At 43.1% G+C, this 18,461-nt stretch overlaps 2 protein-coding genes across 2 annotated transcripts in view; both read left to right on the forward strand.

The window, feature by feature from the left end:
* The window catches only part of LOC138787611 (zinc finger protein 850-like), a 61,606-nt gene extending 43,906 nt beyond the window's left edge, over positions 1-17,700 (forward strand). Inside the window, exons 9-12 of the mRNA XM_069964952.1 lie at positions 9-101; positions 198-306; positions 1,072-1,863; positions 16,030-17,700. Of these exons, the coding sequence (XP_069821053.1) occupies positions 9-101; positions 198-306; positions 1,072-1,863; positions 16,030-16,985 (1,950 nt within the window). The 3' untranslated portion in view covers positions 16,986-17,700. The remainder of the gene's footprint in view (positions 1-8; positions 102-197; positions 307-1,071; positions 1,864-16,029) is intronic.
* Positions 1-18,461, forward strand: part of LOC138786650 (zinc finger protein 585A-like) — a 214,893-nt gene that overhangs the window by 145,494 nt on the left and 50,938 nt on the right. The window lies entirely within an intron of this gene.

The raw sequence follows: 18,461 nt of genomic DNA on the forward strand, positions 1-18,461 counted from the left end.
AATGAATTCAGTCTCTGTATGTGTTCCCTCCAGTCAGATCCAGTAAGAGAACAGCACCAGAGAGATGTCCCCGTCCTCTTCTCCCACAGGATCAGGATCAGGTAGATGGAGATGTTCCCTATGATCTGTACATCCCTCCTGACTTCTCCTCCTGTCTGATGACTTTTACAATATTTCTCTCACATCTTATGAATCAGGAGGAAGATGGGAACAATATTGATGCTATAAACATAATAGTAAAGGAAGAGACAGACGTCTGGGGTGATGAGCAGTATATGGAGGACGTCCCTATAGGTAACTGCCAAGGTGAGTAGTGACCATTAAATGCAGAGAATGACTGGAGAATAGCGGATGTTGCACTATCCACAAGAAGGGTGGTAGAGAAGACGCAGGTGACTACAGACCAGTTGATCATCAAAAATCAACAACTTAATTGATCCAAAGCAGCATGGCTTTACTGAGGGCCGATCATGTCAGATTAATTGATTGCTCATTGATTTCTCTGTGTCACAAATGTTGAAGTTTTGGTAGGTAAAGATAGCGACATAGGAGAAGGTTTGGTAGGTAAGGATAGTGACATAGGAGAAGGGTTGGTAGGTAAGGATAATGACATAGGAGGAGGGTTGGTAGGTAAGGATAGTGACATAGGAGAAGGGTTGGTGGGTAAGGATAGTGACATAGAAAGTTTGGTAGGTAAGGATAGTGACATAGGAGAAGGGTTGGTAGGTAAGGATAGTGACATAGGAGAAGGGTTGGTAGGTAAGGATAGTGACATAGGAGAAGGGTTGGTAGGTAAGGATAGTGACATAGGAGAAGGGTTGGTAGGTAAGGATAGTGACATAGGAGAAGGGTTGGTAGGTAAGGATAGTGACATACGGGAAGGGTTGGTAGGTAAGGATAGTGACATAGGAGAAGGGTTGGTAGGTAAGGATAGTGACATGCCTACATATATCTATCCTAAGATAATAATAAAGGATATAATATAGGGACAGACTAGATACAGTGTGAATGTTTTTGTGGGTGGGGTCTGCCAAAAATCGGCCATGCTTCTATTTGTTTTATTCTTTGCAGATGACACCACCTGGAGATCAGAGCGACATCTAATATTTTCAGATTTTACAGCAGAGAATCACATGGTGCAAGATACATACGAACAATGTTCCATTATCCCAAATATACCCTCAGCCCCTCACAGCAAAGATCTAACAAGTTATCTATGTAAGCAGACCTTACCTTTTACATCATCACAGGCTGTAAAGCAAAATAAAAGTCACAGAAATGGTGTTAAACGTGAAAAAAATCACTTAGCTAAGACTTTTTCATGCCCAGAATGTGGGAAATATTTTAGTGTGAAATCACAACTTATTCAGCATCAAAAAATTCACACAGGAGTGAAGCCGTTTACATGCCCAGGATGTGGTAAAGGTTTTATTCGTAAATCAACACTTGTTGAACATCAGAGAATTCACACTGGGGAGAAGCCGTTTTCATGTTCAGAATGTGGAAAATGTTTCACTTGGAAATCACATCTTGTTCTACATCAGAGAACTCACACAGGGGAGAAGCCATTTTCATGCTCGGACTGTGGGAAATTCTTTGCTTCAAAGTCACAACTTAGGCAGCATCAGAATACTCACTCAGGCGAGAAACCATTCTCATGCCCAGAATGTAGGAAATGTTTTATTCGAAAATCGTCACTCATTGAGCATCAGAAAACTCACACAGGGGAGAAGCCATTTTTATGCCAAGAATGTGGGAAATGTTTCACTCGTAAATCATCACTTGTTGAACATCAGAGAACTCACACAGGGGAAAAGCCATTTCCATGTTCCGAATGTGGGAAACGTTATAGCATTAAAAAAACTCTTATTGAACATCAAAGAACTCACACGGGGAGAAGCCATTTTCGTGTTAAGAAAATGGAAAATGTGAAAAGTGAAATTTTACTTTGAAATTAAATCTTTTGAGCATCAGAAAATTTATGGGATCGGCCGTTCTCGTGTGGAGAATGTTTTTACGCAAAAACCATCTCTAACTGGACATCAAAAAATCTTATTGCAAAAAACTTAAATAACCAGAATGCTGGAACGAGTTTAACTCACAAAATTTCAGTTTTTGGTTTTTTTTAGCTTGTTTTACTGTTGATAATACGAGAAAGTAGAATGTAAAGCGACTTTAGTGCAATGCAGTATGATTAAAAATGTAAAAAAGTCTCATGAATCTCCCACATTGCAAAATTTTTAAAAGCAATCCTGTTACACAACTAGGCTATGTTCACACTACCTAAGAGACCGGCCCTTCCATGACCCCAGCCGGGTCACGGAACGGCTGGTCTCTGGCCGGATCATCTCGGCCGGTACTTAAGTACCAGCTGGATGATCTTTCCGGCCGCAGAGCTCTGATGCGGGCACATCAGCGTGCGCCCGCATCAGAGCTTCCCATAGCGCACAGTGAAGCGAGCGGCCAGAGCCGCGACCCCGTATGGGATCCAGGCCGGAGCGTATACGATGTGTATACGCTCCGGGCGGGATCCCATTGAGAGTAAGGCATTGTTCCAGCGTGCCAAAAGTACGGCCGTTGTTGCCATGATAATAAACTGTATACGTTACCTCTCCATCCTCCACGGCATTTTCCGTGCTTCAGCCGCCACTGGTGCAATTATACAAATAAAAACATTCTAAAAAAAAACCAAAACAGTTGAAGTATTGAGACTCCAGGGGTTGACGCACCAGAGCAGTGAGGAGAGCTAGGCAGGGGCCTGGGGCAGGTACCCCATAGGGCAGGTACCCCATAGCTCTGGAGGAAGAAAGCTTGGCAGAGGATGTGTTTGTATCAGATTATGAAGATGATGACATTGCAGACACCACTTGGAATCCACGTCCACAAATGACATCCTCTGTGTCATCATCAGAGGATGAAGCTGTGTCTCTACCACCGACCCAGCGTCATGTCCCATCCAAAGATTCAGGGTCAGGAGAGATAAGGATTAGGCATAGAACATTATCCAAACGCACTCCACGGGTACCACGAGGCGGCAGCAGCAGCAGTCAAGAGGAGGCTAGCAGTGTGCCTACTCGGAGGAACCATCCACTGACAGTGGTGTGGCACTTCTTCCGCCATCTGTAACTGTAAAGTGGGTCGGGGTTTGGGTCCAATCCCAGGCACCTCTTCTATGCGTCAGAATATGGTGCGGCACCACCATGCGGACTAGAAGAAACAGGGCACAGGCCAGTCCCCAATAAAATATTCCCCCACTTTAAGTACTGTAATCTTTTTTTTTTTCTTTAACCTCTTAAGGACGGAGCCAATTTTTCGTTTTTGCGTTTTCGTTCTTTCCTCCCTGTGTTTAAAGGCTTTAGCATTTTTTTCACCTAGAAACCCACTAGAGCTCTTATTGTTACCGTCACTAATTTTACTTTGCAACGGCAGACTTAATTTTTGCTTACAATCTGCTGCGAAAAAATTATATGCGCAGTGAAATTGAAAAAAAAAAACGCAATTCTTTTTCTTTGGGGGGGGGGGGGTTTGTTTCGTCCTATGGAAAAACTGACATGTTACATATGTTCCTCAAGTCGGTATGATTAAAACAAAATGCAACTTGCATAACTTTTATATTATTTGATAAAAATAAAACCTTTTACAGAAAAAAAACGATCCTTAAAATCGCTCCATTCCCAGGCTTATAGCGATTTTATTCTTTGGTCTATGGGGCTGTGTGAGGTGTAATTTTTTGCACCTTGATGTGTTTTTTCTATCGGTACCTTGATTGCGCATATGCGACTTTTCGATCGCTTTTTATCAAATTTTTCTGGATTTGATGTGACCAAATATGCACAATTTTTGCACTTTGGCGGGTATTTGCACTTACGCGTGCGAGATCAGGAATGGGATAAATTAATAGTTCGCGCGATTACGCACGCGGCAATACCAAACATGTTTGTTTATTTTTATTATTATTATTTACAAAATGGGAAAAGGGGGATGATTGAGACTTTTATTAGGTGAGGGGATTGTGTATTAATGAAAACACTTTTTTTTTTACTTACACAGTAATTAGAAGTCCCCTGGGGTTAGGGTTATTCCCCCCCGCCCTGGGGTTAGGGTTACCCCCCCCCCCCCCTCGGGGTTAGGGTTATTCCCCCCCTGGGGTTAGGGTTATTCCCCCTGGTGGACTTTTAATACAACTACACTGATCTCCCATAGAGATCAGTGTACCTGTATTACACAGCATTGTTCCATGAGATCGGTGCTCTATTGCTTTGGCCTGCTGTAGACCAATGCCATAGAATACCAAGCCGGGATCAGCGTCCCAGGGCGGTAAGATGAAGGGATCCCCTCTCCGCGATCGCGTCACAGCCCCCCCTCTGAACTCCCCTTGCGGACGTATGATGTACCCTTACGGCATATGTCCTCAAGAGGTTAACAAGTAATTTTACTCCTTACTCCAAAAATTAATAGGATAATCCTGTTGTAAGTACCCATAATCAATTTGGATGTATGAGGGAAGATTTATCAAGCATGGTGTACAGTAGAATTGCCCCTAGCAACCAATCAGATTCCACCTTTCGTTTACCAAGGAATCTGTTAGGAATGAAAAGTGGAATCTGATTGGTTGCTAGGGGCAACGGAGCCAGCTCTACTTTACACCCCTTTGATAAATCCCCCCCATCTTTAAATTTAGTGCCCTTGCCAAAACATGTCCAACACAGCATATATTATCAACACCTGGTCAATGCCTCGCCAAAGTCCAATCTGCACCCCGCGCCTCAAGAACAGGGTAATCCAGACACACATCCCCATGACTATGGTTCACAAAGAGGATACTTCCCTTCTTGTTACTGTAGCACACCCGTAGGGGGAGCTGTATTATACTAATGGGATGGGACCCCTGCCTGAAACCTTGGTGACGCCCCAAATATTCCCCAACTCTCTGACACAGTTTTCTAAGTTTGCTAATTAACCACCAATAATGAACTTAGGGTAATGTTATTAATTACACATGCATATACATCTTATCACACAATAAACTGTAATTTTAGGATACAACTGGTTCAAAAATGCCCTCAGAGGTTTTTGTCTGAGGTAAGAGAAAAAAACAGGTTTAGGCTATGTTCACACTACACCAACGGCAACAACAGCCCTACTTTTCACATTGTGGAACACTGCCTCTGCTTCTATGGGATCCCGGCCGCTTGCTTCATTGTGTGCTGTGGGAGGTTCTGATGCGGGCGCGCGCTGATGACCACGCATCAGAACGCTGCAGCCGGAAAGATCATCCGGCCGGTACTTAAGTACCAGCCGGGATGATCTGGGCAGAGACTGGCCGTTCTGTGACCCGGCTGGGGTCACAGAACGGCCGGTCTCTCACAGCGTGTAAACATAGCCTCAAGGTGCGATCACACATAATGTATCCGCTGCAGATCCCTGCCCTGTACACTATGGGCAGACAAACTCGCAGCGGGATGTTGTCAGCAGCCCGCCCCCGGAGCCTATACCTCACCTGGTCCCCGCTCCGGCATGCTTCCTGGTTTCCTGGCGTCTTCATGTCCCGCTCAGCCAATCAGTGCACTGCTGCGGGGCAGCGCACTAATTGGCCAAACGGGACATGCCTGGAAACCAGGAAGCATGCCGGAGCGGGGACCAGGTGATGTATACGCTCCGGCAGCGTGGGGCGGGCTGCTGACATATTCATAGCGGGATATCCATCCCGCTGCGAGTTTGTCTGCCCATAGTGTACAGGGCAGGGATCTGCTACGGATCCATTACGTGTGAACGCACCCTTAAGGAGGAAAAAATGTGTCCATAGTCCTCTAGTACCAAAAAACCCCAGAGAAGTCCAACATGTGCCCAGCTGTGTGGGAAGCCTCAGGCTGCAGGCTGTCACTTATTCCCCTCACTGTCACACATACACCTCACAGCACTTGTACTTATTCTCTGTATTTTCCCTCCAGGCTGCAGGGTTATATGTAGAACACTGGGGCTGTATGTGATGTGGCTCCTTTAAGTATGTGGTACTGTTATCTCCTGCTTAGAAATGGCTGATTGCATTACACATCCACCATGTGTCCTTCCTGAGATGGTGGCCGCCTCACACCAACACTGTAACTTGTGGCACACTGTAACTGGTTGTACTCATGGGACGGGCATGTGTCTGATAACAGGCAGGTTCTTTGCAGGTGCTTTATGGGCTGATAAAAGTCTTTTAGTAGAGAAAACACAGGAGTCTCTTCACTTGCTTCCAGCAGCATCCCAAACACTGTCCTCCCATCCCCAGCATCCTCCTCCTCTCAGCTCCTCCCCCACTGACCCTGGGGGATCATGGGTCTTGTAGTTTAATTATCCATCACTGCACTGGAAAGCATTGAGTGTAATCCCACCCCAGCGCACAGTCTGAGCAGCATTAACTGTTTATTTGCTGAAGAATTTCACTAGCAGAGGAGCTCTACATTACCATAGCCGTGTAGTTTCAACCCTGAGGCCTTATTCACACGTTCCGTAATTTACGGATCCGTATTTCCGCATCCGAGTTAGTGCACATTGAAGTCTATTGGGCTATTCACACGATCAGTAGCAGAAATGGATGAAAATCAATCCGTAAAAAAAAAGGACATGTCATAGTGCGGACCAGGTGCGGACCCAGATTTTTTTACGGATGATTTCATTGAAATCAATTGTCTACGGATTGTTTGCGGATTGCAACATGTTTGGCATCCGTATTTCCGTAGAAAAATATGGATAACTCATGCTCCTATTTGCACAGCAGTATATAGAAGTGCTGGGATCTATAGTTCTCCGGATCTCTGTTTCTGCACATCGTGTGCCGATTGTAGCAGAATCAGTAGACGAATGTTATTGAGGCAGTGTTGGTGATGGTATATCAGAGAGCTGGGATCTGTAGTACTCCACAAGGTGAAGACCATACAGAAGGGTGCCTGCTCGGAGCATTGCATATTGTGCCATATTTAGCTGACAGGCCATTCATTCACTGCTCACAGTCTCTTAATTGATTCATTCATGCTTTTCCTAACCACATAGTAAACACCAATTTATTGAGCTAATTGGTAATGATGATTGGCAGCTGGGCTACAAACGTACAATTACCAATTACCTCAAAAAATTGGTGTTTACAATATAGTTAGGAAAGTATCAATGAATCAATTAAGAGCACTGATGGCAGCAAAGGAGGATCGCATAGGAGATCGCATCATTACCGCAGGAGGGGGTCTGATGATGCCGCAGAGGGGTCTGATGATGCCGCAGGAGGGGTCTGATGATGCCGCAGGAGAGGTCTGATGATGCCGCAGAGGGGTCTGATGATGCCGCAGGAGGGGTCTGATGATGCCGCAGGAGAGGTCTGATGATGCCGCAGAGGGGTCTGATGATGCCGCAGAGAGGTCTGATGATGCTGCAGAGGGGTCTGATGATGCCGCAGGAGGGGTCTGATGATGCCGCAGAGGGGTCTGATGATGCCGCAGGAGGGGTCTGATGATGCCGCAGGAGGGGTCTGATGATGCCTGTAAAGACCGAGCACAGAAGTGTCCCCGCACGCCTCCTGCGATCACCATGGCAACCGGGGACGCTTCCGTGCTCGGTGGTGATTGCAGGCATCATCAGGCTTCCGGATGCAATACGAATTTCCAACCCGTAATTTTTAGCGGGTGGTTTCCGGACCCGAAAAAATTACTGACCGTGTGCATACAGCCTGACACTTGTGCCGATGACTCTTACCTTTTGTGTCCCATTTTTCAGGACATGCATGGTAACTGGACAATAACTGTTCTTGGGTTTTTAAGATATCACATGGGTACTGAGAGCTCACACAATGGTTCCTGACAGGATATTTGTTGTGTGACGTTTTCCTGGCTCTTGTGATTTCTTGACTGGTATAAGGCTATAGGAATGGTTTGTGATGGGATACATATCATGGAGGATGCTGTCCTCTAAACCTCTAAAGTTACTACCAGCAGCTATCTGTTGCTGAGCGGCAGGTTACCTTATTTATCGGGCTTTCATCCACAGCTGTATTTCCGCCACCGTCTGTACTATGGGGCGAGCGGATGACACACAGTTCCGTTACAGAACTACCTAGTTCAACACTTAAAATGGGTATTTCCCTAAGTCTACATAGTACTGGCCGGCATAAAGATCTGCTGATGACTGTGTGTGTCTATTCTTTCTTTCTTGTATATTTTAAAGAAAAAAGGAAAGTTACCACTCTACAGTTACCACCCTCAAATGTCTGTCATAGGCCCCCCAGGGTCGAAGAGAGACGGAGTGCTGCTGCTGCCACGTCCGGGTGTCTGTTCTGGAGCCTTCTAGGACCATTGCCCCTAATGGGACTTTCACTTTAGAATGTCTATTGCTGTCCTGGGAGAAATTGTCATTTAACGCCGCTGACCCACTGGTATCCAAGGAGAAAAGGTAAGTATACACTGCAGATTTACCACCGTCCACAGCTGTCCTCGGAGAAAATTGATATTACGCCTCTAATCCACCGCGGTTCACTGCCGTTCATGGCAAAAATTAAATGATTGACAGGCTGACTGTCAATACTATGTGTATACGCTCCGGCCGGGATTCCATAGAACACAAGGCAATGTATCTTTCCGTAAAAAGTAGAGCCGTCGTTGCAAATTGCAACAACGGCCGTACATTTACGAAAGATACGTTGTGTGAATATAGCCCTACTATGTACACATACAGCTCAGCTACATGTACATTATACACATACAGCTCAGCTACATGTACATTACACATATATACAGCTCAGCTACATGTACATTACACACATATACAGCTCAGCTACATGTACATTACACACATATACAGCTCAGCTACATGTACATTACACACATATACAGCTCAGCTACATGTACATTACACACATATACGGCTCAGCTACATGTACATTACACACACACAGCTCAGCTACATGTACATTACACACATATACAGCTCAGCTACATGTACATTACACACATACAGCTCAGCTACATGTACATTACACACATATACAGCTCAGCTACATGTACATTACACACATATACAGCTCAGCTACATGTACATTACACACATATACAGCTCAGCTACATGTACATTACACACACACAGCTCAGCTACATGTACATTACACACATATACAGCTCAGCTACATGTACATTACACATATACAGCTCAGCTACATGTACATTACACACACACAGCTCAGCTACATGTACATTACACACATATACAGCTCAGCTACATGTACATTACACACATACAGCTCAGCTACATGTACATTACACATATACAGCTCAGCTACATGTACATTACACACATATACAGCTCAGCTACATGTACATTACACATATACAGCTCAGCTACATGTACATTACACACATATACAGCTCAGCTACACGTACATTACACATATACAGCTCAGCTACATGTACATTACACATATATACAGCTCAGCTACATGTACATTACACATATACAGCTCAGCTACATGTACATTACACACATACAGCTCAGCTACATGTACATTACACATACAGCTCAGCTACATGTACATTACACACATATACAGCTCAGCTACATGTACATTACACATATACAGCTCAGCTACATGTACATTACACACATACAGCTCAGCTACATGTACATTACACATATACAGCTCAGCTACATGTACATTACACACATACAGCTCAGCTACATGTACATTACACATATACAGCTCAGCTACATGTACATTACACATATACAGCTCAGCTACATGTACATTACACACATATACAGCTCAGCTACATGGACATTACACACATATACAGCTCAGCTACATGGACATTACACACATATACAGCTCAGCTACATGGACATTACACACATACAGCTCAGCTACATGTACATTACGCACATACAGCTCAGCTACATGTACATTAGACACATATACAGCTCAGCTACATGTACATTACACACATACAGCTCAGCTACATGGACATTACACACATACAGCTCAGCTACATGTACATTACACACATACAGCTCAGCTACATGTACATTACACATATATACAGCTCAGCTACATGTACATTACACATATACAGCTCAGCTACATGTACATTACACACATATACAGCTCAGCTACACGTACATTACACATATACAGCTCAGCTACATGTACATTACACATATATACAGCTCAGCTACATGTACATTACACATATACAGCTCAGCTACATGTACATTACACATATACAGCTCAGCTACATGTACATTACACATATACAGCTCAGCTACATGTACATTACACACATATACAGCTCAGCTACATGGACATTACACACATATACAGCTCAGCTACATGGACATTACACACATACAGCTCAGCTACATGTACATTACACACATACAGCTCAGCTACATGTACATTAGACACATATACAGCTCAGCTACATGTACATTACACACATACAGCTCAGCTACATGTACATTACACACATATACAGCTCAGCTACATGGACATTACACACATACAGCTCAGCTACATGTACATTACACACATACAGCTCAGCTACATGTACATTACACACATACAGCTCAGCTACATGTACATTACACATATACAGCTCAGCTACATGTACATTACACACATACAGCTCAGCTACATGTACATTACACACATACAGCTCAGCTACATGTACATTACACATATACAGCTCAGCTACATGTACATTACACACATACAGCTCAGCTACATGTACATTACACATATACAGCTCAGCTACATGTACATTACACATATACAGCTCAGCTACATGTACATCACACACATATACAGCTTAGCTACATGTACATTACACACATATACAGCTCAGCTACATGTACATTACACACTACACACATACAGCTCAGCTACATGTACATTACACACACATATACAGCTCAGCTACATGTACATTACACACAGGGCTCTGCTTCAGACATATATAACACACACATACACAGCTCTGCTCCACACACATCACACACACACAGCTCTGCTGCATACACATCACTTCAGCTCATCCAGCACAGCAGAGTCCTGCATACACTGAGCAGCAGCCCCTGGTCATGTGACTCCTCCTCCATGTGACTGATCACATGACTGTGACATCATGGCAGGTCCTGGAAGCACAGGGGAAGCACACGGCTCCTGTACAGCTCTGCAGGGAAGGAGCCTGGAGGACAGCAGGAGGATTATTAACCCCTTCAGGACTGGACGGGTTTAAACACTGAGGGTGAAGCTTTTTTTATTTAGTGATTGTGACAGTAGTTGGATTCTCTCTTTCTGTCGGTCGATGTCGCTGTATGAGATTTATTGCGAGATCAGATGTATTTTTTTTTTTACAAAAACCACAAATACCTTTAAAGGGGTTATCCAGCGCTACAAAAACATGGCCACTTTCCTCCCTACTGTTGTCTCCAGTTTGGGTGGGATTTTGAAACTCAGTTCCATTGAAGTAAATGGAGCTTAATTGCAAAATGCACCTAAACTGGAGACAACAGTAGGAGGAAAGTGACCATGTTTTTGTAGCGCTGGATAACCCCTTTAAAGTGACTGTACCACCAGGCCCAGGCTAAAGCACTGCAGGCGGCCGACCCACCCCCAGTGGGAAGAAACCCCAGCCCCTCCATGACGTGACTCTATTAGAATTAATGGAATCCTATCATAGAGGGGCGGGGGTTTCCTCCCACTGGGGGTGGGTCGGCCGCCTGCGGTGCTTTAGCCTGGGCCTGGTGGTACAGTCACTTTAAGGTGTGCCTCTTACCTTCCTCCTCTGCACCATTCCCGTCCTGTTAACTGTGTAGTCCTCAGTCCAGACCGAGGATTATACTGCTAACAGCACAGGAACGGTGCCGAAGAGGAAGGTAAGAGACACACCGTTCTCCTCGGTCTACCGTACGCAATAGGGGGCGATCAGCAGTTTAGATACGTCTAACCTGCTGATAGTTTCCCTCTAATACATCATAGAGACATATCAAAAGTTTTTATTGATCGGGTATTGTGTGTTAACACCGCAACCGATTAGGAGAACGAGCAAAGAGAATCCTCCATTCAGCGCATTCTCCCGGCTCAGTGTCACATGAGTAAGAGAGCCGCAAAATGTAAGTTTATGGGGCCGTCTCACTCACATAGACAAAGAGCAGAGAGTGGCGCACGTCTCTCCCCGCTCTTTTTCCTGATCGATTGATCTTAGACTCTGGCTGGTAAAAACTTTCAACATGTCGCAGTGAGATGTCAGAAGTTAATTTTAATAACAGGTACACATAAAAGCGTTTGCCCTCTCAGGGCCCTATATTACAGGGCACAATTATCGTTCAAACAATCGTTATATCATTGAATTTAAACGATAATCATTTCATGTAAATGCAGCAATGATCAAACAACCAACGAGAAATCTTCAGCCATCGAAAGTCAAATGGCAAGTGTTCAGCTCTGTGCAAAGTTGCTATAGTATTGTGAATAATTTGGTGCTGGTTATATCTGGTGTATGTGGGTTGGGCCCCTAGAATCAAATCCCTAAGGTGGTACGACATCAAATCCAGGTCGATTCTAGAATTCCTGCTGACATCCCCTCACGCCCACAACACCACCACCCCTGCCCCCATAAAATTTTTACTCAATAATATGTGCAGCATCAAAGTGTACAGTATACCTCTATATAACAGTCAATAATATGTGCAGCATCAAAGTGTACAGTATACCTCTGTATAACAGTCAATAATATGTGCAGCATCAAAGTGTACAGTATACCTCTATAGAACAATCACCCAGTTACTATATAATGCCTCTATATTAGAAAAAAAATATCAAAAATTAATATAACATATTACCTCCATAGAGTGGCCGATTTTCTGGTGGTAGCATACTGTTACCGAGCAAAACCAACCGTATCCAGACTAACTTTATATGAAGGGCCAAATAATACCGCCACTCTGTGACCATATATTACCACTGTCACATGATTGAATAATGCCATATTCCTTCTAAAAAAAAAACACAGTAAACTAAAGGCAATATTACTAATAAGACCACTCAAAAAGGGAAAAATAATAAAGCCACACCACAACCGCACGGCCAAAAGTTTGATTAATACTACCATACAGTGTACTAAAGCCAATATTACCAATAATACCGCCACACCGTAGCCACATATTGCCACCTCCTCATGGGGCTACGCTCTTTGCACAACTCCCATCATAGTCAATGGGATTTACACAAGTTACATTAAGTCCTCTGCATAGCAGAACCAAACCACATAGGCCACCTTACATGCTTCACTTGTAACACACTGGTCACCAGCCCCTTCTAAGCCGACTTCCCACATAGTCCCTGGAAAATCCGGGAACAATATGTAATTATGTAATGTAACAGTCATTGTTGTATCATCTAAGATCTTGTGTGGTTTTTCCTAGAACATAGTTTGCTTTCTTGATAATCTTTCTGATTGACCGGTCAACCATGGAGCGAGACAGAGACAAGATGGCGGAGAAGATAATAACCCTCACTTTACACATACTCTTCCTGCTTACTGGGGAGGTGAGGGATTCTGGGAGTGATGTCATCATGACCTCATTCTTATCTATGGAATAACAGATGGATAGGACTGGAGAGGTGAGGGATTCTGGGAGTGATGTCATCATGACATCATTCTTATCTATGGAATAACAGATGGATAGGACTGGAGAGGTGAGGGATTCTGGGAGTGATGTCATCATGACATCATTCTTATCTATGGAATAACAGATGGATAGGACTGGGGAGGTGAGGGATTCTGGGAGTGATGTCATCATTACATCATTCTTATCTATGGAATAACAGATGGATAGGACTGGGGAGGTGAGGGATTCTGGGAGTGATGTCATCATGACATCATTCTTATCTATGGAATAACAGATGGATAGGACTAGAGAGGTGAGGGATGCTGGGAGTGATGTCATCATGACATCATTCTTATCTATGGAATAACAGATGGATAGGACTGGAGAGGTGAGGGATTCTGGGAATGGATGGAGTGATAGTAATGTGTCTCTCCATACACAGGATTACACAGTAGTGAAGAAGTCCTCTAGTGGGCGCTGTGGGGCCCCTGGGGGTGAAGGATGGGGAAGAACCCTGAGCCCAATCCCGGGGCCCCTGATACATGAGGAAATGGAGGAAGAGAAGATCCTAGAAGTCACCAACAAGATGGTGGAGCTGCTGAGTGGAGAGGTGAGACTGTGGCTGCTGGGAATGCTGGGACATTATACAGTAACACCACTGGAGGGGTGGGGGGGATGACTGTGTGACCATTGTGTGTGTCAGGTTCCTATAAGGTGTCAGGACGTGGCGGTCTATTTCTCCATGGAGGAGTGGGAGTATGTAGAAGGACACAAGGATCAGTACAAGGATGTGATGCTGGAGGATCAGCAGCCCCTCCCATCAGCAGGTAATAGACAGGACTATATACACACCTCCTCTCTGTATTATCTGGATGGAAAGAATGAATTCAGTCTCTGTATGTGTTCCCTCCAGTCAGATCCAGTAAGAGAACAGCACCAGAGAGATGTCCCCGTCCTCTTCTCCCACAGGATCAGGATCAGGTAGATGGAGATGTTCCCTATGATCTGTACATCCCACCTGACTTCTTCTACTGTCTGATGACACTTACAATATTTCTCTCACATCTTATGAATCAGGGGGAAGATGGGAACAATATTAATGCTCCAGAGACAGATGACAGCAGTGATGAGCAGTATAAGGAGGACATCACTACAGGGAAGAATCTGGACTGTTCAAATACAACAGACATAAGGGTAAAAGAAGAAGCGGAGGAGGAGGAGGAGACGGATGTGAGTCTTGATGAGCAGTATAAGGAGGACATTTCTACAGTAAAGGATCTGATTTATATTAATTCTACAGAGACAGATGACAGCAGTGATGAGCAGTATAAGGAGGACATTCCTACATTAAAGGACCTGATTTGTATTAATGCTCCAGAGACGGATGACAGCAGTGATGAGCAGTATATGGAGGACATCATTACAGAAAAAGATCCTAACTTTAATAATGTTACAGACAAGATAGTAAAAGAAGAGATGACAGATGTGAGCAGTGATGAGCAGTATATGGTGGACATTCCTATGGGGAAAGATCTGAAATATAATAATGTTCTAGACATAAGGGCAAATGAAGAAGAGGAGACAGATGTGAGAAGTGATGCGCAGGATATGGGAGACATCACTAGAAAAAAAGATCTGAACTCCAATAATGCTGCAGACAAGCTAATAAAAGGAAAAGGCACACTTTTGATCAGTGATGAGCAGTATAAGGAGGACATAACAACACTGAATCTGAACTACATTAGTGTGGCAGATATAATGGTAAAAGAAGAAGAGACAGATATGAGCGGTGATGAGCAGTATAAGGAGGAGTTTCCTACTGGGAATAGTTTGAACTATATTTATGCTACAGACACAAGGACAAAAAAAGGAAAAGAAGAGGAGACAGATGACAGCAGTGATGAGCAGTATAAGGAGGACATCACTACAGGTAACCGCCCAGGTGAGTAGTGACCACTAAATGCAGAGAACACTCACACATTCTCCTATAAGCTTTGTGTCCTATCATTTTTTTCTGCTGTATATTCCTCTATTCACCCAAAATATAAACTATATTTTATATATAGTTATATTATGCAAAAGTAAAATGATATGTCCTTTTCTTGGCAGCTGAGTGTACCCGGAGATCAGAGGGACATCAGATATCTCCAGATATTACAGCAGATGGTCAGATCACACAAGATACATATGAAGAACATTCTATTACCCCAGATCTACCCCCAGCCCCTCACAGCAAAGATCTGCCATCTCATCCTGTTATACAAGTCCTGGCCACCGATTCACCACAGAGAGTTAAGCAAAAGAAAAGTCACAGAAGAGATGATGAACATCAAAAAGGTCACAAGAAACAGAGGCCATTTTCTTGTTCAGAATGTGGGAAATGTTTTACCAGAAGATCGGACCTTATACGGCATAAGATAGTTCACACAGGAGAGAAGCCATTTTCATGTTCAGAATGTAGGAAATGTTTTACTCTGAAATCAAATCTTATCAAACATTATAGGATTCACACAGGAGAGAAGCCTTTCTCTTGTCCCGAATGTGGGAAACGCTTTACTCAGAAAGCCCATCTTGGTGATCATCAGAGAATTCACACAGGGGAGAAGCCATTTTTCTGTCAAGAATGTGGGAAGAGTTTTACAAGGAAAAAAGATTTTGTTGACCATCAGAAAACTCACACAGGGGAGAAACCATCTCGTTCAGAACGTGGGAAATATTCAGTACTAAAATCAAATCTTTTTAAATATCAAAAAACTGAAACAGGGAAGACACTATTAACATGCATTGAATGTGGGAAATGTTTTTCTGGGAAATCCTCTCTTATTGAACATTTGAGAATTCACACAGGGGAGAAGCCATATTCATGCGAAGAATGTGGGAAATGTTTTACTTCAAAATCACAACTTCAACAACATCAAAAAACTCACACAGGAAGCAGACCATTTCCATGTCTAGAATGTGGGAGATGGTTTACTCGTAAATCAATACTTATTGAACATCAGAAGATTCATACTGGGGAAAAGCCATTTTTATGCCAAGAATGTGGGAAATGTTTTTCTCGCAAATCGATGCTTGTTGAGCATCAAAGAGGTCACACGGGGGAGAAGCCATTTTCATGTTCAGAATGTGGGAAAAGTTATAGTATAAAAAAAACTCTTATTGAACATCAAAGAAGTCACACAGGGGAGAAGCCATTTTTGTGTTCAGAGTGTGGGAAATGTTACAGCCTTAAAAAAGCTCTTCTTAATCATCAAAGAACTCACACAGGGGTGACGCGGTTTTCATGCACAGAATGTGGAACGTATTTCCCCAGGAAAGCAACACTTGTTGAACATCAGAAAATTCACACAGGGTAGAAGCCACTTTCATGAGCCGTGTGGAAAGTCTGTAACTGCACCTCAATAAATCATGACCTGAACGTGGGAAATGTTTCACTCACAAAATACTTATATTTTTAACCTTGTTTCATTGAAATGGAAAAATATAACCATTAAGTAAAGAGGGAAAGTAATATGTGGCAATACAGGAGGGTTATAATGTGTGCAATTATTAACCCCTTAGTGACTGTTAATGCGCCTTATTCCGACCAATACAAATTTTTATGGAGGTGTCAGAATAAGGCGGTAAGGGTCTCCCGCATCAGGATCGAGGGAGTTTGTCTCAAATCATGACCGGTAGCTGGGGCCTTGTGAAGGTGCTGGATTCACAGGTTATATTGTGCTAGTACTGCTCTATAATGCTCCCCATATTGCTGCAACTTCTGAGGGTTTGTTATATAGAGGTAGGGAAGCAGGATCACCTGTGTGTGACGACCATCATTCAGGCTAGTCTCTATACACTCTGAAGCTAAGGTCCGAGAAAGTTATCGTAGAGTCCTTAGAGGGTTAACCAGGGAGCCAATACTAAGTACTAGTAATATTACGGCCAGAATTAGTGATATTCCTCATGTATGATTGGTACCGATTTTGGTACGTCTCTCTGACATATATACAGGGTGGTCCAAAAGTAGGTGGACAATGTGTGTAATAGGGTTATGAGGGGAGAGATTTATCAAACATGGTGTAAAGTGAAACTGGCTCAGTTGCCCCTAGCAACCAATCAGATTCCACCTTTCATTTTCCAAAGAGTCTGTGAGGAATGAGAAGTGGAATCTGATTTGTTGCTAGGGGCGACAGAGCCAGTCATACACCATGTTTGATAAATCTCCCCCTAATGGACCAGTTCCAAATTTCAAGATTTATTATTTTCAGTTCCTAATTTCTGCATTGATTTCTAATATAATAATAATAATAATAATAATAAAATATATATATATATATATATATATATATATATATATATAAAATCAATAATAAAAACAATTTAGCAAAATGAATACCGTATGAGGAGTTGTGTTCTTCAAGTCTTATATTGAGCGCATTAAGCAAATATCCACATATCACCCCAATCCAGGTCATTCCAAAGATTCCCCTGCTGCTTACAACCATATTGTCTTGTTCATATATTTGAGTGATAGATAGATAGATAGATAGATAGATAGATAGATAGATAGATAGATAGATAGATAGATAGATAGATAGGAGATAGATAGATAGATAGATAGGAGATAGATAGATAGATAGATAGATAGATAGATAGGAGATAGATAGATAGATAGATAGATAGATAGATAGATAGATAGATAGATAGATAGGAGATAGATAGGAGATAGATAGATAGTAAAAGAGAAGAAGCAGCACTGCTTTATTGTGGTATTGGTGGTGCCAGCGAATCTTGATCCAGACCAAAGATCGTAGTGAGTATATATGCAGAGAATCCACAGCACTCCAGCG

This window comes from Dendropsophus ebraccatus, chromosome 3 (genome assembly GCF_027789765.1).
Source record: "Dendropsophus ebraccatus isolate aDenEbr1 chromosome 3, aDenEbr1.pat, whole genome shotgun sequence".
Lineage (NCBI taxonomy): Eukaryota > Metazoa > Chordata > Amphibia > Anura > Hylidae > Dendropsophus > Dendropsophus ebraccatus.